The following is a 27,422-nucleotide window of genomic DNA, read 5'->3' on the forward strand; positions in this document are numbered from 1 at the left end:
GGCGGTGAACAACCTCTTCGTTAAGGGGGCGGTTTGTGCGGCATCACAGCGACGTCACACGGCAGGCGTCCAATAGAAGCGGAGGGGCGGAGATCAGCTGCATGAAAGTCACGCCCACCTCGTTGCCGGAGGACACAGGTACGGTGTTCGTCGTTCCCAAGGTGTCACATGTAGCGATGTGTGCTGCCTCAGGAACGACAAACAACCTGCGTCCACTACGACCAACGAGATTATGAAAATGAACGACGTGTGAACGATCAACGATTAGGTGAGTATTTGTGATCGTTAGCGGTCGCTCGTAGCTGCTACACGCAACGACGTCACTAATGACGCCGGATGTGCGCCACGAATTCCGTGACCCCAGCGACATCTCGTTAGAGATATCGTTGCGTGTAATGGGGTTTTTAGCCCAAAAATTGTTGTGCACCACTGATTTAATGGAATGATACACAAATCTTACATCCATATTTCTGTTCAGTTGTATGCTCAGGTTTTGCAGGTGAGACTCGGCCATTCAAGTTTATGGGGATCTGTTAAAAATGTAACACATCGGTTTTATGTCTAATTTTTATCTGTTTAACTGATCCATAACTGTCAGTGTTATAAAAAGGTTGAGAGGTTACCATTCAGCTTAAGAGGACGGCATATGGGAGAAAATCAGACTATTTTTGGTGGATGTAGAACAAAAATGAATACGTGAATGTGCAGCCTAAGGGTATGGGTATGAGATTTTTTTAACCCCTTAATGAACGGGCTATTTTCCATTGTTTTCATTTTTTTTCCTTCCCTTCTTCCGAGGGCAATAACTTTTTTTTTTTGCCTTCCACATAGCCTTCTCAGGGCTTGTGTTTTGCAGCACGAGTTGTACTTTTGAATGACACCATTCATTTTATCATGTGATGCACTGGAAAGTGGGGGAAAAAAAGGTAAAAGTGTGTTAAAATTACAAAAAAAAATAAAGTGCAATTATACAATAGTATTTTGGGGTTTTTTTTAGAATTTTACTTGTGTCACCATGTTCCGAGACCTGTAAGGTTTTCAATATTTGGGATCTGGGGCTGTGTGAAGGCTTGTTTTTTTGTGTCCTGAGTGTTTTCTCCCTTAGGGTGCTTTCACACTTGGGTTCAGCGCAGTCCGTCACTATGGAGAATAGCGCAGTCCGTTAACGCACTGCGCTATTTTCCATAGACTTGTATGGACGACGCACTGTAACGCAGTGGGAGGAACGCAGCATGTAACTTTTTTTGAGCAGCGCAATCCGTAGGATTTCACTGTGCGTGCTCTCTCTGGCTCCCTGCACCCATAACCAAGGTAAAAATCGGGTAACCAAGCAAAGTGCTTTGCCAATATTTACTCTCGCTACATGTGCAGGGAGCCCGACACTTCCCCGCTTGGTTCCGCCCCCTCCCGCACTCCACTCCGCATGTATGTATACACACACACGCACACTCACCTGTCCTCAGCGCCATGGCCCGCTCGGCTCCACTCACTCCGCACTCCGCCCCCCGCACACATTCTCGGCGGCCAGCAGCCGGCTATTGAGAGCGATCAGCTGATCGTGCACAATAGTCTACTGCCAGTAACTGTAAAGAAGAAAAAAAAAAAGCTTTCCGTTGTGTTGTACGATCCATTGCATCCGTTGTGCCACTATATGCAACGCATCCGTTGCATCCGTCACACAACGCAATGCAATGGGTACCGTTCAACGCAAGTGTGAAACTAGCCTTACTAGATACATTTTTAGGTCATGTTTGAAGCATTTTTTCGGTCAGAAATTCTGCTGTATTTACCTATCCAAGCAGATCAGATGTGATTTCATGACAATTCCTCCCACCATGCAAGAAAAGAGGCTGCCGTTTTGAAATCTGCAGTTTTGGTGCATTTTGTTTCTCTGTAGGCTCTTATAGGGAGCCTGATAAAAACACAGTTACTTTTGTAAGTGCAGAATCAAAGCTTTTCTGTAATATGAAGAAATAAAAAAACACATATAAAATGCAGCTTCAAATTTACACCAAAAAGGTATCATATAAGAGGGAAAACATATAAAATGCAGCAACAATACAATAATCAGAGAAGATTGTTATTGTGTAGGTTGGTGCAGACAGTGGCAGAAAATAAAAAACACATGATTTACGCAACGTGTGAACATGGTCTTATAGACACAAAAAAGCAACATGCCATATAGTGAAGCGTATGTAATGAGAATTTTTCCTGGTACAAAAGTGAAATCCATAAGTCCCAACTAGAGATGAGTGGATTGATTTCTGGGGCTCTAGAGGAGTGACTTGTCAGTGGTACTTGGCTACTGTATGGGAGGCCTGCGAGACTAACCTTCTAGCATTCCCCAGCTCTGCATTTGATTTGTCAGACCTGCCGTGATGTCATCTGTGAGACATGATGCATAGATTACGTCGAACCAGTGCTGGCTAATCAATAGCTGCGTCTGGGACACTGGAAGGTAAGACATTTGCAGGCCTCCCATCCAGCCACCAAGTACCTCTAATGTATATGCTGGATCCACTCATCTCTAGTCCCACAAAACCTACAGCAGTGCTTGCTTGCCGGCTTCAGATGCGCTCTGCGCATAGTCAGAGCTGCAGGAGTCTTCTCAGCATGCGCAGTGCGTGTCTGAAGCTGACAATAACAAGGCTGCGGGAATGGTAAGCGTGCACGCGCAGGATCTCAGGCAGCTGACGGTGACGTCGCTCATGTAAATCCATGGTATCAGGCCCACAGGGGAGACAGCAGGCAAACGCCCATGGGGCGATGTGACACCCAGGGGACTAGAACCTCTGATCATTTACACAGGGAACATGTAAGTAATAAAACATTTTTTTATACATTCATATTACACAATATTACAACACAGGGATGGGTAGGAAGGGGTTACTAGGCCACACATTACCCTGCTTGTAGGTCAGAACGCATATGGGACCTGACAGGTTCCCTTTAAGCTGTTACTAATTTACAAAACTATAAAAGTGCTACTAAAAAGACTGGTATTACCACCATTCGGTGACCATATAGTGGTAGATACCAGTCCTGTCAACCATATTACCGAGATTACAGTACAGATATATACAGTATAGTGACGTTCAGCTGACATTCTTTATGATGGAGTTGTTTACTTTTCTTGTCTTTTTCATCTGGTACAACACAAGAATCTCCTCTGGACAGGACTCATTTGTATAGATTACAACGAAGACACAATTCCAGCACCGTCCTCATTGGTTTGCAACCTGCAAAAAATCCCATCCTGCCTGCTCTTCTAATGTGGAACAGTTACCCCAATACCTCAAAAATTGTGTCATTACTATGATTACCACTCTATCTTTATAATGGTATAATGGTCACTAGAGCTCCCTATATACTATATGATGGTCCTTACAGCTCCCTATATACTATATGATGGTCTTCACAGCATCCTATACACTGTATGATGATCCCTACAGCTTCCTATATACTGTATGATGGTCCCTACAGCTCTCTATACACTGAATGATGATCCCTATAGCTTCCTATATACTGTATTATGGTCCCTACAGCTTCCTATTAGTGATGAGCGAATTTGCAGATATTCAGGATCAGCAGGTCCAACCGGATTTAAAAAAAAACAACAAAACACGGTTCAGGATTGCAATAACTCCTGACTATCTGTCCGGACCCCGATCCCCATAAAGGTCTATGGGGACCCAAATAGTGTGCTTTAAAATGGTAGTAGAAAGGGCTAGAGGGATTAGAACAGGAGCATTATACTTACCGACTCTCCCGCTTGGCTGTAACACTACTTCCGGGGCCACTTAGTAACCCTCATACATGTTCAATGCTTCTCCCGCCCACCGACAGTCCTGGCGCTTTTGATTGGTTGGAGTCAGACCGCGCCCCCCACCCTGTGTGACAGCGTCTCTGGTTGTTCGGAATCACACAGGCGGTCTGTGTTTCCATAGTGCTGTAAAAATAAAAAAGCAAATAAAAACATTGACATAGGGTCCACCCATATTGTGATACCCAGCACAGATAAAGCATATAGCTACAAGCTGCAGCCCCCATCTTGGCTATGTATCAAAATAAAAGAATCCCCATGTGTTGTTTTTTTTTTTGTTTTTTTTTTTTAATGATTGAAATAAATAATTTAAAAAAAACACCACGTGGTCCTCCGCTATCCAGCCATGATAAAGCGGACAGCTGGGGGCTGGTATTCTAAGGCTGGGAAGACTAACGGTTATTGGGACTCCCCAGCCTAAAAATATAAGCTTGCAGCCGCCCAGGATTGTTGCATCCATTAGATGTGACAATCCTGGTACTTACCCGGCTCATCACGATTGCCTTGGTGCAGTGGCAATCATGGTACTGTAAAGGGTTAATGACAGCTCACAGCTGCCACTAAGCCCTAGATTAGTAATGTGAGGCTTCTATGAGACCCCCATTACTAATCTGTAAGTGAAAAGAAATAAACACAAACACCAAAAAAATTCTTAATTTGAAATGAAATGCAAGAAAACACCCTCTTTCCCTAATTTATTAACCCGAAACACCCAGTTCCGAAGTAATCCACATGAGGTTCCACGATGATTCTGGGTCTACTACATACTGAAGTCACAGCACATGGGCACAGAACATGTCCGCACACTGTGGATTCAGGCAGACACTGAGCTGCAGCTGTGAGCAGTGATGTCACTCAGTTTATCAGTCACAGCTGGAGGTTACTATGATACCTCACTTGTGACTGCAGGTAAATTGACCTCAGGTGACCTCACTGAACTCAATGACCTCACCTCAGGTGAACTGAGTTCACGGACACATCTCCTGGCAGAAAATCACATTTTTTTTTGCCAAGAGATGCAGATTTGGTGTTGAAATTTATACACCTTATTCCTGCACCAAATCTGCATCTTCTGGCAAAAAAATGCATCAAAACACGAAATGGTATTGATGCAATTTTTCTGCCAGGAGATGCAAATTTGGTGCAGAAATCTGGTGCAGACATTTCACCACCAAATTTGTATCTCCTAGCAGAAATCTGCACCAAAAAGGCGTCAAAACAATTTGTGTGTGTTTTTTGTCAAGAAATGCAGATTTGGTGCTGAAATTTATACACCATATTCCTTCACCAAATCTGCATCTTATGGCAAAATTATGCATCAAAATACAATGCGGTTTTGATGCCGTATTGATGCCATTTTTTGCCAGCAGATGCAGATTTGGTGCAGGAATATCGTGGGGCGGGGCGGGAGAAGCAGTGAATATGTATGTGGGTAATGTGTGGCCCCAGAAGTAGTGTTACAGTCACACGGGACACTCTGGTTTTATTCCTCGTTTTCTTTCTTTTTCCTTTATTTTTTTTAATCACCCAGGTGTAGAGTTGAGCACATCGGTCATAATCTGGGTCCGGCGGATCTGGATCGGGTTGCCGCCGAAGTCCGGATCCGATCCGGATCCGCGGCCATACAGAGAGAGAGAGAGAGAAAAAAAAATATTAAAAAAGAAAAAAAAAAAAAAAAACGGATCCGGATCGTGCACCCCAAATCCCGGGTACTGGTCGGACTCGGATCGGGCACTGGAACCGTGCGGATCCGGGTCCACTCAACACTATCCAGGTGGTCAAATCCAGATAGTTACACAGAGTTTCCTGAGAACCCCACCTCCACAGTTGGTGCACGGATACCAACTTTTATAGTCTGGTTTCACCCATCACTACTCCTTCTATACTATATGATGGTCCCCAAAGCTTCCTATGAACTGTATGATGGTCCCTTCAGCTCTCTATATACAGTACTAGCTATTGAACCCCTTCTACGCATGGGTGTCAATGATTTAGCATCCACAACATCTTATATACTTTGTTTGCCCCCACATCTCCCTATATAATATGATGACCCTCATAGCCTCAAAAATACTTTATTATGGCCCCTAGATCTCCTTATATAATATGATGGCCCCCACATCTTTTATATGTTATATTTTAACCATGTTTGTAGGTTGCCTTGCTTGCACCTGCATTTTCAGCTTTTCCCATACATTTGCAATAGGATTAAAAATCAGGGCTTTATGATGACCATTCCAAAACATTGACTGTTATCCATAAGCCACTTTGTAAGCAGTTTGGCAGTATGCTTCAGGTCATTGTCCATTAGGAAGACCCATTTCCACCCAAGCTTTAAGTTCCTGGCTGATGTCTTGAGATGTTGCTTCAGTATTGCCACATAATCTTCTTTCCTCATGATGCCATCTATTTTGTGAAGTGCACCAGTCCCTCCTGCAGCAAAACAACCCCACAACATAAAGCTGCCACCACCATGTTTCACAATTGGGATGGTGTTCATAGGCTTCAAAGCTTTTTCCTTTTTTCCTCCAAACGTAACGATGGTCATTATGGCCAAACAGTTAAATTTTAGCTTTGTCAGATCACAGGACATGTCTCGAAAAATTAATTGTTCCTGTGTGCATTTACAAACATTAATCTGACTTTTTATGTTTTTTTTGAGTAATGGCTTCTTCCTGGCAGAGTGGTCTTTCAGCCCATGTTGATATAGTACTCGATTTACTGTGGATAATGACATAATTTTACCAGCTAACACCAGCATCTTCACAAGGTTTTGCTTTTGTTCTTGGGTTGATATGCACGTGTCTGACCAAAGCACATTCATCTCTGGTACACAAAACCCATCTTTTTCCTCAGCGGTATGATGGCTGGATGATCCCATCTTGTTTGTACATGCGTATAATTGTTGGTACAGATGAATGAGGCACCTTCAGGTATATGTAAATTGCACCCAAGGATGAAACAGACTTGTGCAAGTCCACAATTCTCTTCCTGAGATGTTGGCAGATTTCTTTTGAATTCTCCATGATGCTACACAAAGAAGCAGTGTGTTTTAGGTGTGCAATAAAATATATCCACAGGTGTGTCTCTAATTAACTCCGATGTTGCCAATAAACCTATCAGAATATTATTTAAAGGCATATAGGCTGCTTTACACACTACGACATAGCTAGCGATCTCATTAGCGATGTAAACGCCAGATCGCACATGCGATTTGCCGAGATCGCACATAGGTCATTTTATATAGTGCCGGTCGCATGTGCGATCTCGGCAAATCGTATGTGCGATCTGGCGTGTTTCATCGCCAATGAGATCGCTAGCGATGTTGCAGCGTGTAAAGTACCCTATAGTACTCTTAGGGGTAATTTGCACACTACGACATCGCAGGTGCAATGTCGGTGGGGTCAAATCGAAAGTGATGCACATCCGGCGTCGCTGTCGACATCGGAGTATGTGAATCCTTTTTACTACGATTAACGAGCGCAAAAGCGTCGAAATCGTATGATCGGTGTAGCGTCGGTCATTTCCATAATTTCGGAAGGACCGATGTTACGATGTTGTTCCTCGTTCCTGCGGCAGCACACATCGCTGTGTATGAAGCCGCAGGAGCGAGGAACATCGCCTTACCTGCGTCCCGGCTGCAATGAGGAAGGAAGGAGGTGGGCGGGATGTTTACATCCCGCTTATCTCCGCCCCCCTGCTTCTATTCGCCGCCTGCCGTGTGATGTCGCTGTGATGCCGCACGACCCGCCCCCTTAGGAAGGAGGCGGTTCGCCGGCCAGAGCGACGTCGCAGGGCAGGTAAGTGCATGTGAAGCTGCCGTAGCGATAATGTTCGCTATGGCAGCTATCACAAGATATCGCAGCTGCGACGGGGGCGGGGACTATCGCGCTCGGCATCGCTACCATCGGCTTGCGATGTCGTAGTGTGCAAAGTACCCCTTAGAGTATGTAAACTTTTAACTTTGCAGAAAGTAATAAAAATACATTAAAACATTCTCTCTCTCATTATTCTGGCATTTGGCAAATATAAATAATTTTGATTCCTAATTGACCTAAACCGGGAAAGGTTTATTCTGATTTCATGTCAGATAGTGAGAAAAGCCTGCATAGTGTATGTAAACTTCTGATTTCAACTGTAGTTTGATGAGATGATGGTAGCCACAACATCTTATATACTTTATTATGGCCCCCACATCTCCCTATATAGTACGATGGCCCCCACAACCTCCTAAATACATTATCATGACCTCCATGTCTCCCTATATAATATGTTAGCCGTCACAACCTCTTATATAGTTTATTATGGCCCTCATAACCTCCTATTTACTTTATATATGGCCCCATATTTCCCTATATAATATGATGGTCCCCACAACCTTTTAAATACTTTATTATGGCCCCCACATCTCCTTATATAGTATGATGACCCCCACAACCACTTATTTATTTTATTTTTTCCCCCACATCTCCCTATATAATATCACAGCCTCCACATCTCCCTATATAATATGACAGCCCCCACAACCTCTTATACATTTTATTATGGCCCCCACTTCCCTCTATATAGTATGATGGCCCTCACAGCCTCCTATTTACTCTGTTATGACCCCTCCGTCTCCCTATATAATATAATAGCACCCACAACCTCTTATATACTTAGTCATGGCCCCACTTCTCCCTATATAAAATGATGGCCCCCACAACCTCTTATATACTTTATTGTGAGCCCCCACGTCTCCCTATATAGTAGGATGGTACCCACAACCTCTTATAAACTTTATTATGGCCCCAGTCTCCCTATTTAATATGAGGGCACCCACAAGCTCTTATACACTTTATTATGGCCCCAGTCTCCCTATTTAATATGGGGGCACCCACAACCTCGTATGTACTTTATTATGGCCCCCACGTCTCACTATATAATATGGTAGCCCCCACAACCTCATACACTTTATTATGGCCCCCACTTCTCCCTATATAATATAATAGCCCCCATAGCCTCATACTTTTTATGTCCCCCACATCCCCCTACATATAGTAAGATGGCCCCCACAAGCTCTTATAAACTTTATTATGGACCCATTCTCCCTATTTAATATGAGGGCACCCACAACCTCTTATACACTTTACTATGGCCCCAGTCTCCCTGTTTAATATGAGAGCACCCACAACCTCGTATATACTTTATTATGGCCCCCATGTCTCCCTATATAATATGGTAGCCCCCCACAACCTCTTATACACTTTATCTTGGCCCCCACTTCTCCCTATATAATATAATAACTCCCACAGCCTCATACACTTTATGTCCTCCACATTCCCCTATATATAGTATGATGGCCCCCACAACCACTTACGTATATACTTTATCATGGCCCCCACTAATCCCTATATAATATAATAGACCCCACAACCTCATACACTTTATAATGACCACACATCCCCCTACATATAGTATGATGGCTCCCACAAACACGTAAATATTTTATGATGGCCCCCCCATTCTCCTTATATAGTATAATGGGCCTCACAAATGTATAGTATAAAAAAATAAAAATGATACTCACCTAATACTGATTCCTGGCACCACAGCTTCTATCTCCTCTTCAATGGCGGTCTGCAGAGGCAGCGCCACGCAATGACATAATCGCGCTGCCTGCGTGGGCAAGCCTGTAGCGTTCTGCCTTTTCGGAGATTGACACCCTGGACAGAATGTGTGAAAGGAAAAGTGAACTTCGTGCCATAGTTAATGGAAGGGCTCATTCAGATGACAATTCTGACAATTCAAAGAGTGCTATCCTTGTTTTACATAAATAGCACCCATAGCTTTGGTTTATGGGGCTGTTCACATGTCCGATTTCCTTCTTGGTCCGAGATGAGGCCCGCACACGAAAACAGAGACTCGTCTGTGCCGCCCCCATGCCTGTAGCAGCCAGGCTGCTTGGATCCGGACCCGCTGTGTGGCTCGAGGGATCCTCCGGACCCGGGGGTCACGCGGACACGCTAAATGTAAAGGGGGATGTAGTTGTACGGGCCTGGCCGTATTCGGTTCATGACGCCACCCACGGTGTCTGGTGAAGTGGGACACCACCGCTGCTGTTGTGGGGACACCCGGGGGAGATGTAGTGGCAGCTGGATGTTAACCCCTCCGTGGGTAGGGATGGTTGCCCCGGGACCCAGTGTCTCTGTGCTGGGTATGGCGATGGCAGGGGTTTGCGCGCCCGGATGGACCAGGGGATGTTTGGTTACTCATAATTAAATGAATCACACGAGTCTTTTGGTAAACAAAGGTGCTGGTGGCCGGCTGCCGCGGCTGGTTGTACTCTGGTCACCCACCCGGGCTGGTGGTTGCCGTCTTGTCCTCTGCACTAGTTCTGTTGTTTGTTTAGACTTCCCAGTATGGAGTCCGCTCCCGGCTTTTTGTGTATCTGAGGAGCCGTGCCCGCTGACCCGTGGGATCTATGGGCCCTGGCGGTTGCCCTATCCGTCTCTGTGGGTGGTTGTCTGCTTTTGAGACTTTTGTTGGGACAGGACCTATAATCCTGCCCTCAATCGGCTGATTAGCTAGGCCGTTGGTTCCGGTCCTGGCTTCAGGGTCAGAGTACCCCCTCTGTGCACGGTTTCCGGGTCGGGTCTCTGGTGTCGGTACCGGCGGACTCCAACCCTGTCCAGGCCCACCTCGGATCTCCGGCTGCCGTTTTCCCGTCGCCTGCCGACGGAGACCACCGTCAGCCACCTAGCCAAGGTACCAGGGCTCCAACCCTAGCACCATTCAACTTGAACTTCTCCTCCGCTGGAGCTACACCTAGCCCCAGCCTCCACTCCTCTCAACTTGAAGTCTAGACTTAATCTGTTGGTTTTGCCGTCCCGGGCTGTCTAGACCCCTAGGTGGGCGTTCCCTAACCGCCTGGTCCCGCCCACTGGTGTGCCTGTCTTGCCCTGAGGGGGGTTACTAGGGTTTCAGGTCAGCTGTATGTAACCCTGTGAGGGATGGTGTTATGCGGGGGCCTAATGTGTGACAACCTGGTTTTGCCAGGGCGTCACACGTCCCATATTGATCTGTGTGCCAGATCAATCTTGCCAAGGTACGTCTGTGGGTCCTGAAATAAATGGGACGTTGCTCGGATGCCATTAATGTGCTGTCTCTTTTTGATAGACTCCTTAATATGAGAAGCTGGAGAAATCTCCATCAGTTTGAGGGTTTTGTCATCCTACAATAACTGATGAAACTCAGACCAAACTCTGATGACTCTGATCAAAAACACTAGTTGACCCTGAACTGGTTTTAGTGTAACACCCTAGGGTCGAGGGGTTTTCCTGGTACCCAGGAGGGTAGTTGCCGGTGGAGTACTCCCGAAACTACGCACCTATGGGGTACAGGACCCTAGGACAGGCAGAAGCTCCAAGCTGACCTATTAACACCTGCACATCGAGGGGACCATCAAGGACCTTGCTGACCCTAAAAATCCGAGACTCAGTAACAAAGAGAGAGCCACAGGGTTCACACTACCGTCATACGGATAGAAGTGGAAAGAAACACCACCAGACAGGGGTCCCCAGTTGCTTTATGCCACGGGGACCCACTAACCAGAGACAGGTGCAGGGGAAGAAGGTACCAGATTATTACACTGGCACTGGGACAAAGGGGGACCTGAGGGTGAAACCAGATGGCCTCGGGTAACCAATTACCACCAGTAAAAGTGAGTAAAGAACCAGTTGCACTGAACCCTTGTGTGGACTACCTTCTTCCGGCACCCATCATTACATGTGACGCCCTGGGCAAGCCAGGGGTCACAGATCATGACACCACCACACACCCCACATTCCCTGCAGGCAAACCAAGGTCAGAACACAATCCTTGTTGCCCTCCTCCAGGGGCTGATGTCCACACCAGGGGGTGGGCCAGGCGGTTGGCTCCGCCCACCGAGGAGTTTACAGTCCTGGAGGCGGGAAAACCAGGCAGTTTAGTTGGAGAGTTGAAGGAAGTGAGAGGGAAATTGTAGAGGAGCAAGTGAAAGGAGCTGAAGTGAAGTAGAGTAGCAAGCCTGAAGTTGGTCCGGGTGTGTGCCCCGGACTGAGACAGCGAGGTTGGCAGACGGCGGTGACCGTCTGCAGGAGTGGCCTATTGGAGTCTACCGTAAGGACCGTGGACGGGTGGTGGCCCGGCGGTACCGGACCGGTACACAAAGAGAAGTCAGCACCATTGGCAGGGGCCTTTCGGATCCCGGCAAGGCTTGGAGTCGCCGTACAATTTGCCAAATCCGTCAGTGAAGGGGACCTCCGGGTCTCCCAACAGCCAAAGTCCCGATTGAAGGCAACCGTCCAACCAGATTGGAGAGACACTGCCACCGCCAAGGCACCAGTTTCTCAGGGCCAGCGCCTGCGGGCAAAAGAGGGGCTCCTCCGGCTCATATCCAAGCTGGGGAGCGGGTTACCGGTGGGAATCCATCGCTACCAACAACCATATTTAGGTGCAGGGAAGAGACAGTCACCGCTAACTTGCAGGGAACATCAACACCGCAGCCGTCCGAGGGACCCGTCCAACCAGCCGCTTGTTTACCGTGAACTGTGTCATCATCCTTGGGCTGAGTGAGTACCTCCGTGCCGTGCGGCACAGCGCTGCCCCTGCGTCCCTGCACCTCAACAGGCCCCATAACCCGCCTGTCAACCATCCTAACTCCCCATCATTGGGCCCCGGGACCACCAACTCCCCTACCCACGGAGGGGAGGGCCAACATCTAGTTGCTCCATATCACCACTCCCGGGATCCCCATACAGAGCAGCGGTGGTGTCCACACAATCACCACAACCGTGGGTGGCGTCACGGACAATAAATCCCCAAAACCAACCCCCCTTTTCACTCACGGGCGAGGAGCGCCGCTCGAGTCCCCGGGATCCGGCCCATCGCTCGAGCCACCGAGCAGCAGCGGCCGCGGCAGCAGCGGCAGCCGGACCCGAGCAGTGGGAGAGCGCGGCGTCCCCTCCTCCGCCCACGACAACTTGGCGTCACGAACAGGATCTTACCGCTCTGCCGTCTGGTAGAGGTGCGCCTTGTTACCGCCGGAGGTGTCCGGCCAGAAAATTTCAGAAGCCGCCATCTTTGGCGCGAAAAGTTCCCGCTCGAGCGTCTTCTCGAGTAGTGGAGGCGCGAAGGCCAAAACCCCACCCCGATAGAGGAGGAGCCGGAAAAAGGCTAAAGGGGACGAAATGGCGACTGGTCGCATGTAGCCGCGGCTATAGAAGCAGGGACGCCAGGACCCTGCGGCCATTGACTGGTTCTTGGAAGGGGCCGCTGCTAAAGATGCTGAGTCCGACCGACAACACCGTGGTCCCCGCGCCTGGCCCCGCAGTGTGAGTGGAAGTCCGGACCGTCCAGCTAAGCAGCCGTCTGCAGGTCCGCATGCAGCTCCTCCTGGAGGAGTGGGAGGCCGACATGGCAAAAGTGGTGGCGGCCATACGGAGACGCGAGGTGGAGGGAGTCTTGGAAGGGAGGGTAAGTGACCCACGCCCCTGTGCCCCTAGTGGGTCGGTCATCGCGGCTGAGGGACCCGGTCCATACCCGCTCGCCCTGCTACCTCCCCCGCTACCCTGTTGGCTGCTGCTGCCCCTCCACTAGGCCCGCTACCACCACCACCGGTAGCGGTACCCTGCCAATCCGCCCCGGCGGACCGACCTGCAGCAGAAGCTCGTGACCGCCCTGATCCGCTTCCATGGAAGAAGCCGAAGGCTGAAGCCGTCAGCAAAGATGCACCGGAGGCACGGCGGGGATGCAGCTGCCAGGGGGCAGAGCAGGCCATGTCACAGTGGGGTCCCTCATTACGGAAGATGCCGGTCGTAGCCGACACGGAGGGACTCTGGCTGGGCCCGTCCCCCGCACACGCTGAACCGGAGCAAACAGAAAGTGCTCCCGGCTGGGAGCGGCGGCAACAGCAGCTGCGCAGGGAGATCGATGCCCGAGAGGGGTGTAGAGCAGATGTGCATGCCCGCATGAATATGGAGGAAGATGACCCGCAGCGAGCTACCATCGGGGTCCACAGCGGTGCACCATGTGAAGGTGGCACTAGAGCCCCGCGATTGAGGATGGACTGCTAAGCCGGCGGTCCTCCGCCTAAAAGTTGTCCCCGTTGGGACCATCAGCGTTTAAAGATGAAAATGAAAATGATCACCGAAGTCTCATCTGATTGTCTGCAACCGTGATTGAACCGGCCGTTGCCGGCACCGTTGTCTCCGAGGGGACTGCTCAGAGTTGCGTAAGGGACTCCTTACGGACAAGCCCGTGAACTTGCAGGGCAACCACAAACGTTAGTGGCTTGTAAATAAAATGTTTTATTACCGCTGCCACCGTACCGCCTCCGGAGAGGCAGATTGGAGGGAGGGCCCGCAGTGGAGCAGGCTGGGGCCCAGCCACCACAGGAACCGGTGGCTACCCTCTGGAGGGGAAGGACACATCCCGTTCGGGTAACTTGGTTCAGGACTGGGGTCAAGGGGTGCTGCCTGTTTCTTAGGGGCAGCATCAGGGCCAGGTTACTTGGGTGGGAGAGAGTGGCAGCAGCAACCATTTGAAATGTTACCGTAACGTTTAAGAAAAGTGCCTCCCGTTGTGGGATGATGTTACTATAATTGTATGTGTTACCGTTTTCTTATCTTTTCAGAAAAAAAAAAAAAGGAAAATAAAACCGGTGTTGGACGGGCAGCCCGAGGACGGTCTGCGTTTTGCTAAGGGGGAATGTGATGCCCTGGGCAAGCCAGGGGTCACAGGTCATGACACCACCACACACCCCACATTCCCTGCAGGCACACCAAGGTCAGAACACAAATCCTCGTTGCCCTCCTCCAGGGGCTGATGTCCACACCAGGGGGTGGGCCAGGCGATGGGCTCCGCCCACCGAGGAGTTCACAGTCCTGGAGGCGGGAAAACCAGGCAGTTTAGTTGGAGAGTTGAAGGAAGTGAGAGTGAAGTGGTAGAGGAGCAAGTGAAAGGAGCTGAAGTGAAGTAGAGTAGCAAGCCTGAAGTTGGTCCGGGTGTGTGCCCCAGACTGAGACAGCAAGGTTGGCAGACGGCGGTGACCGTCTGCAGGAGTGGCCTATTGGAGTCTACCGTAAGGACCGTGGACGGGTGGTGGCCCGGTGGTACCGGACCGGTACACAAAGAGAAGCCAGCACCATTGGCAGGGGCCTTTCGGATCCCGGCAAGGCTTGGAGTCGCCGTACAATTTGCCAAATCCGTCAGTGAAGGGGACCTCCGGGTCTCCCAACAGCCAAAGTCCCGATTGAAGGCAACCGTCCAACCAGATTGGAGAGACACCGCCACCGCCAAGGCACCAGTTTCTCAGGGCCAGCGCCTGCGGGCAAAAGAGGGGCTCCTCCGGCTCATATCCAAGCTGGGGAGCGGGTTACCGGTGGGAATCCATCGCTACCAACAACCGTATTTAGGTGCAGGGAAGAGACAGTCACCGCTAACTTGCAGGGAACATCAACACCGCAGCCGTCCGAGGGACCCGTCCAACCAGCCGCTTGTTTACCGTGAACTGTGTCATCATCCTTGGGCTGAGTGAGTACCTCCGTGCCGTGCGGCACAGCGCTGCCCCTGCGTCCCTGCACCTCAACAGGCCCCATAACCCGCCTGTCAACCATCCTAACTCCCCATCATCGGGCCCCGGGACCACCAACCCCCCTACCCACGGAGGGGAGGGCCAACATCTAGCTGCTCCATACCACCGCTCCCGGGATCCCCATACAGAGCAGCGGTGGTGCCCACACAATTACCACAACCGTGGGTGGCATCACGGACAATAAATCCCCAAGGCCAACCCCCCTTTTCACTCACGGGCGAGGAGCGCCGCTCGAGCCACCGAGCAGCAGCGGCCGCGGCAGCGGCCGCGGCAGCAGCGGCAGCGGGACCCGAGCAGTGGGAGAGCGCCCGCGACATACACCTACCCTCTGGGGCCTGGCCCTGCTTGTGGAGGGCCTACCATCCAGGCTGCCATTAACAGTAGCCCCAGTAGCGGACATTGTGCAGCAGCGGCTCCATCCACATAACCGCAACACCGCAAGTGGCGTCACGTATGAACACTACTCTAATCCCCTGTAAATACACCCCCATTACAAAAAGGGCCCAGGGCACGGAACCGGGCAACGGCCACCACAGTGACATTCCCAAGATATACCCTGCCCGGGACCGAGTACCTCCTATCCCTGGGCGCGACACCAGCTCTAATTACTAGGGTTACACTGACCCTCTGACCCACTGGACACATAGTGCCTGGGATTATATTATTCAGGTGGATGGTATTTTTCTTGGGTGGAGGAATCTAATGTGCATAGTGTTCTGCTGCCATTGTCAGGATGCTGTCATTGGGCTATATCTGACAACTGTCAGAGCCGTCCAATTGGTAAACCAGTACATTGCTCCTGCTCTAGGCGATGACATTGGCAGACTGCTGACACCTTGAAGCCCCAGCTTTGCTCCTTATGAAGCTGCCTTCCTGAGGGTGCAGGACGATGGAAGGGGTTAAATATCGGGGTGACAGCAGAGAATGAGCAGTGCTTTGTAAGGAAGCACAGCGCGCAGTTCGGACAGCGGCCAGCAGGAGGCGCCCGCCCCCACGCTCCGGCTGCGGGAATCGCTGCTGTTCAGCTTCTCACTCACACCCCAGTTTCCAGCTGAGAGCTCTGCCTGTGTGACTGATCCAGCCTACCGAGGGGCTGGAGATGGCCAGACTGACGGAGAGAGAGGCGAGGAGGCAGCAGCATCCCCCGCAGCAGCAGCAGCAGCCCCGAGCCTGCCCCATGAGCGGCCCCGAGCCCCCTGCTCAGCAGTCAGACAGCATGAAGGACCTGGACGCCATCAAATTGTTTGTGGGGCAAATCCCTCGCAACCTGGAGGAGAAGGACCTGAAGCCTCTCTTCGAGCAGTTCGGCAAGATCTATGAGCTGACAGTGCTGAAGGACCGATACACAGGCATGCATAAAGGTGAGGACTGCCGTGTACCCACTTCACACACCTGCTGCCCTCATGCATCCTTACATCCCTGGGCAGTTCTGCCTGGTGGCACATCCCTGGCCAGTCCTACCTGGTGGCACATCCCTGGGCAGTCCTACCAGGTGGCACATCCCTGGGCAGTCCTACCTGGTGGCACATCTCTGGACAGTCCTACCAGGTGGCACATCCCTGGGCAGTCCTACCTGGTGGCACATCCCTGGACAGTCCTACCTGGTGGCACATCCCTGAGCAGTCCTACCTGGTGGCACATCCCTGAGCAGTCCTACCTGGTGGCACATCCCTGGACAGTCCTACCTGGTGGCACATCCCTGAGCAGTCCTACCTGGTGGCACATCCCTGAGCAGTCCTACCTGGTGGCACATCCCTGGACAGTCCTACCTGATGGCACATCCCTGAGCAGTCCTACCTGGTGGCACATCCCTGGACAGTCCAGCCTAGTGGCACATCCCTGGGCAGTCCTACCTGGTAGCACATCTCTGGACAGTCCTACCTGGTGACACATCCCTGGACAGTCCTACCTGGTGCCATATCCCTGGACAGTCCTACCTGGTGGCACATCCCTGAGCAGTCCTACCTGGTGGCACATCCCTGAGCAGTCCTACCTGGTGGCACATCCCTGGACAGTCCTACCTGGTGGCACATCCCTGAGCAGTCCTACCTGGTGGCACATCCCTGAGCAGTCCTACCTGGTGGCACATCCCTGGACAGTCCTACCTGATGGCACATCCCTGAGCAGTCCTACCTGGTGGCACATCCCTGGACAGTCCAGCCTAGTGGCACATCCCTGGGCAGTCCTACCTGGTAGCACATCTCTGGACAGTCCTACCTGGTGACACATCCCTGGACAGTCCTACCTGGTGCCATATCCCTGGACAGTCCTACCAGGTGGCACATCTCTGGGCACTCCTACCTGGTGGTACATCTCTGGACAGTCCTACATGATGACACATCTCTGGACAGTCCTGCCTGGTGGCACATCTCTGGGCAGTCCTACCTAGTGGCACATCCCTGGGCAGTCCTACGTAGTAGCACATCCTTGGACAGTTCTACCTGGTGACAGATCCCTTGACAGTCCTACTTGGTGGCATATCCCTTGACAGTCCTACCTGGTGGCACATCCCTGGACAGTCCTACCTGGTGGCACATCCCTGGGCAGTTCTACCTGGTGGCACATCCCTGGGCAGTCCTACCTGGTGGCACATCTCTGGGCAGTCCTATCTGGTGGCACAGCTCTGGGCAGTCCTACCTGGTGGCACATCTCTGGGCAGTCCTACTTGGTGGCACATCTCTGGGCAGTCCTACCTAGTGGCACATCCCTGGGCTGTTCTACCTGGTGGCACATCCCAGGACAGTCCTACCTGGTGGCACATCCCTGGACAGTCCTACCTGGTGGCACATCCCTAGACAGTCCTACCTGGTGGCACATCTCTGGGCAGTCCTACCTGGTGGCACATCCCTGCGCAGTCCTACCTGGTGGCACATCCCTGCACAGTCCTACCTGGTGGCACATCCCTGGACAGTCCTACCTGGTGGAACATCCCTGGACAGTCCTACCTGGTGGCACATCCATGGGCAGTTCTACCTGGTGGCACATCCCTGGGCAGTCCTACCTGGTGGCACATCTCTGGGCAGTCCTATCTGGTGGCACAGCTCTGGGCAGTCCTACCTGGTGGCACATCTCTGGGCAGTCCTACTTGGTGGCACATCTCTGGGCAGTCCTACCTAGTGGCACATCCCTGGGCTGTTCTACCTGGTGGCACATCCCAGGACAGTCCTACCTGGTGGCACATCCCTGGACAGTCCTACCTGGTGGCACATCCCTAGACAGTCCTACCTGGTGGCACATCTCTGGGCAGTCCTACCTGGTGGCACATCCCTGCGCAGTCCTACCTGGTGGCACATCCCTGCACAGTCCTACCTGGTGCCACATCCCTGGACAGTCCTACCTGGTGGAACATCCCTGGACAGTCCTACCTGGTGGCACATCCCTGGGCAGTTCTACCTGGTGGCACATCCCTGGGCAGTTCTACCTGGTGGCACATCCCTGGGCAGTTCTACCTGGTGGCACATCCCTGGGCAGTTCTACCTGGTGGCACATCCCTGGGCAGTCCTACCTGGTGGCACATCCCTGGGCAGTCCTACCTGGTGGCACATCCCTGGATAGTCCTACCTGGTGGCACATCCCTGGCTAGTCCTAATGGGTGGCACATCCCTGGGCAGTCCTAATGGGTGGCACATCCCTGGACAGTCCTACCTGGTGGCACATCCGTGGGCAGTCCTACCTGGTGGCACATCTCTGGACAGTTCTTCTTGGTGGCACATGCCTGGGCAGTCCTACCTGGTGGCACATCTCTGGGCAGTCCTACTTGGTGGCACATCTCTGGGCAGTCCTACCTAGTGGCACATCCCTGGGCTGTTCTACCTGGTGGCACATGCCTGGGCAGTTCTACCTGGTGGCACATGCCTGGGCAGTCCTACCTGGTGGCACATCTCTGGACAGTCCTACCTGCTGGCACATCTCTGGACAGTCCTACCTGGGGGCACATCCCTGGGCAGTCCTACCTGGTGGTACATCCCTGGGTAGTCATACCTGGTGGCACATCCCTGAGCAGTCCTACCTGGTGGCACATCCCTGGGCAGTCCTACCTGGTGGCACATCCCTGGGCAATCCTATCTGGTGGCATATCCCTATGCTGTTCTACCTGGTGGCACATCTCTGGAAGCACATGGAGGGACAGTACTACTCGGTGGCACATCAAGGGGCAGTCCCACCTGGTGGCATATTAAGTGGCAGTCCCGCCTGGTGGCACATCAAGTGGCAGTCCCGCCTGGTGGCACATCGGGTGGCAGTCCCGCCTGGTGGCACATCGGGTGGTAGTCCCGCCTTGTGGTACAATGGGTGGCACTCAAGCCTGGTGGCACATTGGGTGGCAGTCCCACCTGCTGGCACATCGAGTGGCAGTCCTACCCGATGGCACATCCAGGGGCAGTTCTACCCGGTGGCACATCTAGGGGCAGTCCTACCCAGGGGCACTCCTACCCGGTGGCACATCTGGGGGCCTTCCTACCCAGTGGCATATCCGGAGGCAGCCATTCCTGGTGGCACATCCAGAGACAATCATACCTGGTGACAAATCCCGTGACAATCTCACCTGGTGGCACATCTCATGACAGTCACACCTGGTGTCTCGTCCATTGGCAGTCACACTTGGTGTCTCAAAGAGGGGCAGTCACACCTAGTGGCTCATCCAGGAGCAGTCACACTTGGTGGCTCATACAGGGGCAGTCACACCTGCTGGCACATCCCGGGGCAAACCTATCTCTTGATGGGCATTCATACTTTGTGGTATATTCAGGGGCAGTCATACTTGGTGAGACATTCAGAGGCAGTAATATCTCGTGTGGGGGCATTCATATCTGGTGGTACATCCATGGACATGCATACCTGGTGGCACATCCAGTAGCAAATCAACCTCATGAGGGGCACTCATACCTAGTGGTACATTCAGGGGCAGTCATACCTCTTGAAGGGGCAGTCATATTTGGTGAGACATCCAGAGGTGGTAACAGCTTGTGAGGGGAAAACATACCTTGTGGGACATCTAGAGGAAATCATACTTGGTGGCTCATCCATGGGTAGTCATACTTGGTGGCATATTCAAGGGCAGTCCCAACTGGTGGCACATCATGGGGCAGTCACACTGGTGGCACATTCAGTGGCAAAACCTACCTCATGAGGGGCATTCATATCTAGTGGTACATTCATCGGCAGTCATAGCTCGTGAGGGGGAGTCATATTTGTTGAGACATCCAGGGGTGGTAATAGCTCCTCAAAGGAATACATACCTTGTGGGACATCTAGGGGAGATCATACTTGGTGGCTCATCCAGGCGTAGTCATACTTAGTGGAGTATTCAAAGGCAGTCAGAACTGATGAGGCATCCATGGACATTTATTTCTTAGTAGCACATCCTGGACCATGCACATATTATGTATGAGTAGTATTTCCTCCTCGGGATCCTATCTCCTGTATGACACTCCCCGTTCTCACCTTTTCATTCATTTACCGTTCAGAATAGTTAAAAGGTGCGTTCTATTCCGGAAGCTGCCATCTTTCCATTCCGTCATCCATACATTCCCTATGTATTTGAGATTCTGTTTCTGTACAAAAGAAGACTGCCTCTTCCGCCCACATAATTATCTGATGTTGATTTTCCTGTAATTTAGCCACCCAAGGGGTCATATATAGTGTGGATATTTCTAATGTGTATGATATGTATGTACACCCCGCTCTACTGAATTCCCACTCTTCATATAGGAATTTATTTCCACATTTATACACTGTGTCCCAACTCTTCCATTTAACTGAATTTATTAGCTGACTTAATGGCCTTGAATAGTTAATCTTGCTCCTTTATTTCCTCTGTGCAGCCTTCGTCACCCACATATGTACACCCTGCCTACATTTAATGTCTTGAGCCCAGGGCTTCCACGTCACCATGTACATTTCCTCCATCTACACACTCAATCTACTCCATCTACTACATTCAAGCAGCACTTTCCCCCTAATCTATACAGACATGCCAATATGAATAGCCGTTTACTTGCCTTCTTTATATGCATTTTCCACAAAATCCTGATTGTCCTCTTGTATTTGTCATGCATTTGTTCAGAACGCCTGTATAACGTATGGTTGAGCTTATTGCTAGCAACACTTAATTCATTCACTTATTGTAAGTTTATCGTTCTGCATTTATATCCCTATGATGTTTGGTTTTATGACTTTGATGTATTATTACCTGATGACAACATTATTACATATAAAATGCATATCCTTGTCATGAGGGAGGGGCTTTTTGTTCTGTTATTACTCACAATTCATTGAATCCATGTTACATATATAGTGACCCCACTGAGGCTGCATCTGATTATACAGTCTTTCCCTGTACAATCCATACTGACTACACCGTATATTGTGTAGTGTATAAAAGTGTCCATACACCTTAGAAAATGGTCAGCGGAACACCAACATTTTCTGTTGAGTGGCTCCTACATATAAACTCACCAGAGGTCCTAGTTTGTTTGATTTTATCTAATAGATATGATTTCCACCGATAAGCCAGACCATTAAAGTCACTGACAGGCCAAGTAAATAACATTGATCATGTCCATGCTGGTTGTAAAGGGTGGGATTTGTCTGGAAGCAAGTGAACAATGAGTTCTTCGTGTTGGTGTGTTGGAAGCAGGGAAAACCGTAAGGATCTGAGTGACTTTGGCATATCGCGATGGCTACATGATCGGAGCATCTTCGAGAGGCTGTTTTGGAATTGGGTATTCCTGTTATTCAGTGGTTAGTACTAGCCAAAAGTGGTCCAAGAAAGGACAACTGGTGAACCCTCAGCAGCGTGATGGGTAAGAGTTACTGCAGCAACAACTGTTGATAAAGTTGATGCTGTGGCTGTGATCAGCTGTGGTCGTATAGTGGAATCGTTACTTTTGCCCTTGTGGATTGGTTTTATTAGAATTACATACAGCGCTTTGAATTGCTTAAGGTGCCGAGTACCTATTTTACTACATTTAAGGATTGGAACTCTTCCCATGCACCCCTGTGTTGAGAGTGCCATATATCCTCTATTTTTTATAAAAAAAATGTGTCCGAACACATAGTGCACCACAACTAGGAAAGGGAGGTGTCAATTCATAGCTCATTTTAACTGTGGATAGGGGAGCATAGCCACACACCACCCCGTACCTATACGGAACATCGGCTGTAATGGTATTGCGAGCATGACTCCTGGACCATGCAGAAGTTAAACATTTTCTTCAGTATTGTGAACAGCCAAGTATATTGGTTACTTGGCAAAGACATCATCAGGATGCATTATGAGTGGAAGGCAAACCGGTGGAGACTCTGAGGCTATGGGAAACCTTTTTCCTGGCATTCTTGTGAAACGTGTTTTGGCACCTACAGTACCCCTTGCTTAACCATTAAGTATGTCTCTTCATGGCAAACGTATTCCCTAATGGTGGGCTTCCTTAAGTAAGGCTTCCTCCTGCCACCACACAAGAATTGTTCAGGAATGTTTTGAAGCACCTGAAAAAGAGTTCAAGGTGTTGACTCAGCCTCCACATAACCAAGATTTCAATCCGATCAACATCTGTAGGATGTGCTGGAAAACGGGTCTGATCCATAGAAAACCTACCTGCCAACTAATGAGACTTACAAGAAGTGCTGATAGCCTCTTGGTGGCACATAGCACAGGTTATCTTCAGAGGCACAGTCCATGCCTTGATCCGTCTCAGCTGTTTTGTTGGTACACAGGGAACTTCTTAAAGCTAGGCAGGTGGTTTAATGTTTTGGCTCATCAGTATATTGTCTTACTTCATCTTAGATCCACACTTGCTTGACTACTAACCTGTCACTTCCAGTATTTTTACACCATCCATCAGTGTTGATGGAACAAAGCCTTAAAGATTTATTTCCTTTATTTTCCTAAGCAATAACTGGTTCTTCTACCCCCTCACTGCTGTCATCAGGCATACACTAGTGTTTTCTTGTATAGTTCCTAATAACGGTGCTGGGCTCACGGGCTGATTTAGGGCAGTTTTCTTACTGCAGTACCCAGATGTTCATCTTGCTGTGATTTCCTTCAGTAATTACGGAATATATTGCATGTTTCGCTCTAGGTGTGGCAAACGCACCATCTTTATTGTGTTACTGTACTCCCTAAGTTATTTTTCATACACCTTTTAAACTAGCCACCGAGGGGAAGATTCCACCCCACACCCTTACATGAGCGTTCTAATATTTTCTCTTATCATGACACTTTTCCAAAAAGTATAGAAATGACAGCTGAAAGGGAAACAAAATTGCAACCCAGTAAAAAATGTTTTCATTGCATGGTCCTTCAAGTGATTTTCCTGGACAGGAGTGAAATATGCTATAATAGTCTATTGGACTTATTATTGTAGAACCATAGAGATAGCAATTATCATTAACAGCTATTACCTCTAATTGTTATATCAATGGGCAGCTTTATTGCCTCCAAGTTGTCTTCCTACTTCACCTTACACATTATGGTCCCTTAACTTGTCCATTCTACTATATATATATATATATATATATATATATATATATGTATATATATATATATATATATATATATACAGTTAGGTCCAGAAATATTTGGACAGTGACACAAGTTTTGTTATTTTAGCTGTTTACAAAAACATGTTCAGAAATACAATTATATATATAATATGGGCTGAAAGTGCACACTCCCAGCTGCAATATGAGAGTTTTCACATCCAAATCGGAGAAAGGGTTTAGGAATCATAGCTCTGTAATGCATAGCCTCCTCTTTTTCAAGGGACCAAAAGTAATTGGACAAGGGACTCTAAGGGCTGCAATTAACTCTGAAGGCGTCTCCCTCGTTAACCTGTAATCAATGAAGTAGTTAAAAGGTCTGGGGTTGATTACAGGTGTGTGGTTTTGCATTTGGAAGCTGTTGCTGTGACCAGACAACATGCGGTCTAAGGAACTCTCAATTGAGGTGAAGCAGAACATCCTGAGGCTGAAAAAAAAGAAAAAATCCATCAGAGAGATAGCAGACATGCTTGGAGTAGCAAAATCAACAGTCGGGTACATTCTGAGAAAAAAGGAATTGACTGGTGAGCTTGGGAACTCAAAAAGGCCTGGGCGTCCACGGATGACAACAGTGGTGGATGATCGCCGCATACTTTCTTTGGTGAAGAAGAACCCGTTCACAACATCAACTGAAGACCAGAACACTCTCAGTGAAGTAGGTGTATCTGCCTCTAAGTCAACAGTAAAGAGAAGACTCCATGAAAGTAAATACAAAGGGTTCACATCTAGATGCAAACCATTCATCAATTCCAAAAATAGACAGGCCAGAGTTAAATTTGTTGAAAAACACCTCATGAAGCCAGCTCAGTTCTGGAAAAGTATTCTATGGACAGATGAGACCAAGATCAACCTGTACCAGAATGAGGGAAGAAAAAAGTTTGGAGAAGAAAGAGAACGGCACATGATCCTAGGCACACCACATCCTCTGTAAAACATGGTGGAGGCAACGTGATGGCATGGACATGCATGGCTTTCAATGGCACTGGGTCAATTGTGTTTATTGATGACATAACAGCAGACAAGAGTAGCCGGATGAATTCTGAAGTGTACCGGGATATACTTTCAGCCCAGATTCAGCCAAATGCCGCAAAGTTGATCGGACGGCGCTTCATAGTACAGATGGACAATGACCCCAAGCATACAGCCAAAGCTACCCAGGAGTTCATGAGTGCAAAAAAGTGGAACATTCTGCAATGGCCAAGTCAATCACCAGATCTTAACCCAATTGAGCATGCATTTCACTTGCTCAAATCCAAACTTAAGACGGAAAGACCCACAAACAAGCAAGACCTGAAGGCTGCGGCTGTAAAGGCCTGGCAAAGCATTAAGAAGGAGGAAACCCAGCGTTTGGTGATGTCCATGGGTTCCAGACTTAAGGCAGTGATTGCCTCCAAAGGATTCGCAACAAATTATTGAAAATAAAAATATTTTTTTTGGGTTTGGTTTATTTGTCCAATTACTTTTGACCTCCTAAAATGTGGAGTGTTTGTAAAGAAATGTGTACAATTCCTACAATTTCTATCAGATATTTTTGTTCAAACCTTCAATTTAAATGTTACAATCTGCACTTGAATTCTGTTGTAGAGGTTTCATTTCAAATCCAATGTGGTGGCATGCAGAGCCCAACTCGCGAAAATTGTGTCACTGTCCAAATATTTCTGGACCTAACTGTATATATATATATATATATATATATATATATTATCTTGGTCTTACACAAAACCATGGTGAGTTACTAGACAATTACTGGCCAAGTGAACAAAGGGCGAAAGCAAGCCAGTCAAGAGATATATTACATATTTGTAAGTGCATTTGACGTAAGAGGCCATGTTTGACATTTTACATACACGTGTGTGTTGGCCAAATTGTGCTCATACCGTAGACCCAGCCATCATATCTACAGTAATAGTGGTTACCATGTTTGGCATAGGTGGTCTCCTTGACTGGAGACTTCCCTTACTGTGGTTGTTCCTTCCCGGTGAAAGACCTGGCTAGTTTCCTGCCAGCGTTGAGAAACATGTGATGGTGTCTCCGCAGGCTTTCTTGTTTTGAATATTTCCCAGGGGGCATTGCTCTAGAATCACTGCGTTGAGAAACACGTGATGGTGTGTCCGCGGTGTTGGATGTTGATCTCCCTAAGGTCAACCATCCTTGCTTATACAGTAATAGTGGTGGTATGTAGGTGCAATGAAGTCTCTCTAAAAGACCCCATCGTTATCCCATCCAAAAAAAAATATTATTTATTAATTTTTATAGCACTTTTAAGTCGACAGCTCTTTACATACATTGGCATCACTGTCCCCATTGGGGCTCACAATCTAAATTCTCTATCTGTATGTCTTTGGAGTGCGGGAGGAAATCAGAGAACCTGGAGGAAACCCACACAAACACGGAGAGAACATACAAACTCCTTACAGATATTGTCCTTGGTGGGATTTGAACCCAGGACCCCAACCCTGCAAGAATGCAGTGCTAACCACTGAGCCACCGTGCCGTCCATTCCCTATAAGCTACTGGTCATGGCTTTTGGGACAATTTTGCATGGTTTTGAGGTTTTACTTGGTGTCTCTGTCTATCAACCCTCAATTCTCAATCCTTTTTTTTTCCCTTTTTTATGCTGGTAACTAACTTTTTGTATTTACCTTTTTGTGTTAAAGTGTATAAAATACATAAATAATGTGTATATATCTCATCCATTTATTTCTGTATTATTTTATGCACTCATCGCCTGATTTGTTATTGCATTTGTGCTTGTTTGTTGTCGCATTTACAGTGTTTTGTGCCTTTCTTTTGCTTACCCCAAATCCATTGTTCTTTCTTTTTTTGCCATTGTAGCCAGAGTTTAGGGTTTCCAGATATTGTTTCCTGATTCATCATTTGCAACTTTTCAAAATGTTGTAAATTTTGTCATAAATGTTCCAATGTACACCAGTCCACCCCAGAGTAAGTTGTGAATGATTGTAATTTTGGTACATTTTTTTCAACATTTTTGCAGATCATACAACTTTTTGCACAGAAAATTCACAAAGTAATACAATACAAAAATAAAGAGCCTCATTTTATTTCTTTTTTTTTCAAAATTCATGAACTGCGTGCACCGTTTTGATGAATTTAGCAAAAAAAAACCACAATAAACGCTAGACACAAGACAAAAAAAAAATAATCTCAAATGATATCTCTGTCCCTTATTGATGTACAGTATATCACAAAACTGAGTACACCCCTGTCATTTTTGTAACAACAATGAAGATATGACACCGTGATACAATGTACAGTAGTCAGTATACAGATTGTATAACAGTGTAAGTTTGGTGCCCTCTGAATAACTCAACACATAGCCATTAATGTCTAACTAACCCGCTAGCAAGAAAAGTGAGTACATCCCTAAGTGAAAATGGCTAAATTGGGCCCAAAGTATCAATATTTGTGTGGCCGCTATTATTTTCA

The 27,422-nt window shown here is 48.7% G+C and overlaps 1 protein-coding gene across 2 annotated transcripts in view; it reads left to right on the forward strand.

Annotated features, from left to right (window-relative positions):
* The first annotated feature begins 16,472 nt into the window (after nucleotides 1–16,472).
* Nucleotides 16,473–27,422, forward strand: part of CELF5 (CUGBP Elav-like family member 5) — a 283,992-nt gene continuing 273,042 nt past the window's right edge. Inside the window, exon 1 of one of the 2 annotated variants that reach the window (XM_075314707.1) lies at nucleotides 16,473–16,798. In XM_075314707.1, coding sequence (XP_075170822.1) covers nucleotides 16,537–16,798 — 262 coding nt within the window. In that variant the 5' untranslated portion in view covers nucleotides 16,473–16,536. The remainder of the gene's footprint in view (nucleotides 16,799–27,422) is intronic. The other variant, XM_075314717.1, reaches the window with a different exon arrangement.

Source organism: Anomaloglossus baeobatrachus, chromosome 1 (genome assembly GCF_048569485.1).
Source record: "Anomaloglossus baeobatrachus isolate aAnoBae1 chromosome 1, aAnoBae1.hap1, whole genome shotgun sequence".
NCBI lineage: Eukaryota > Metazoa > Chordata > Amphibia > Anura > Aromobatidae > Anomaloglossus > Anomaloglossus baeobatrachus.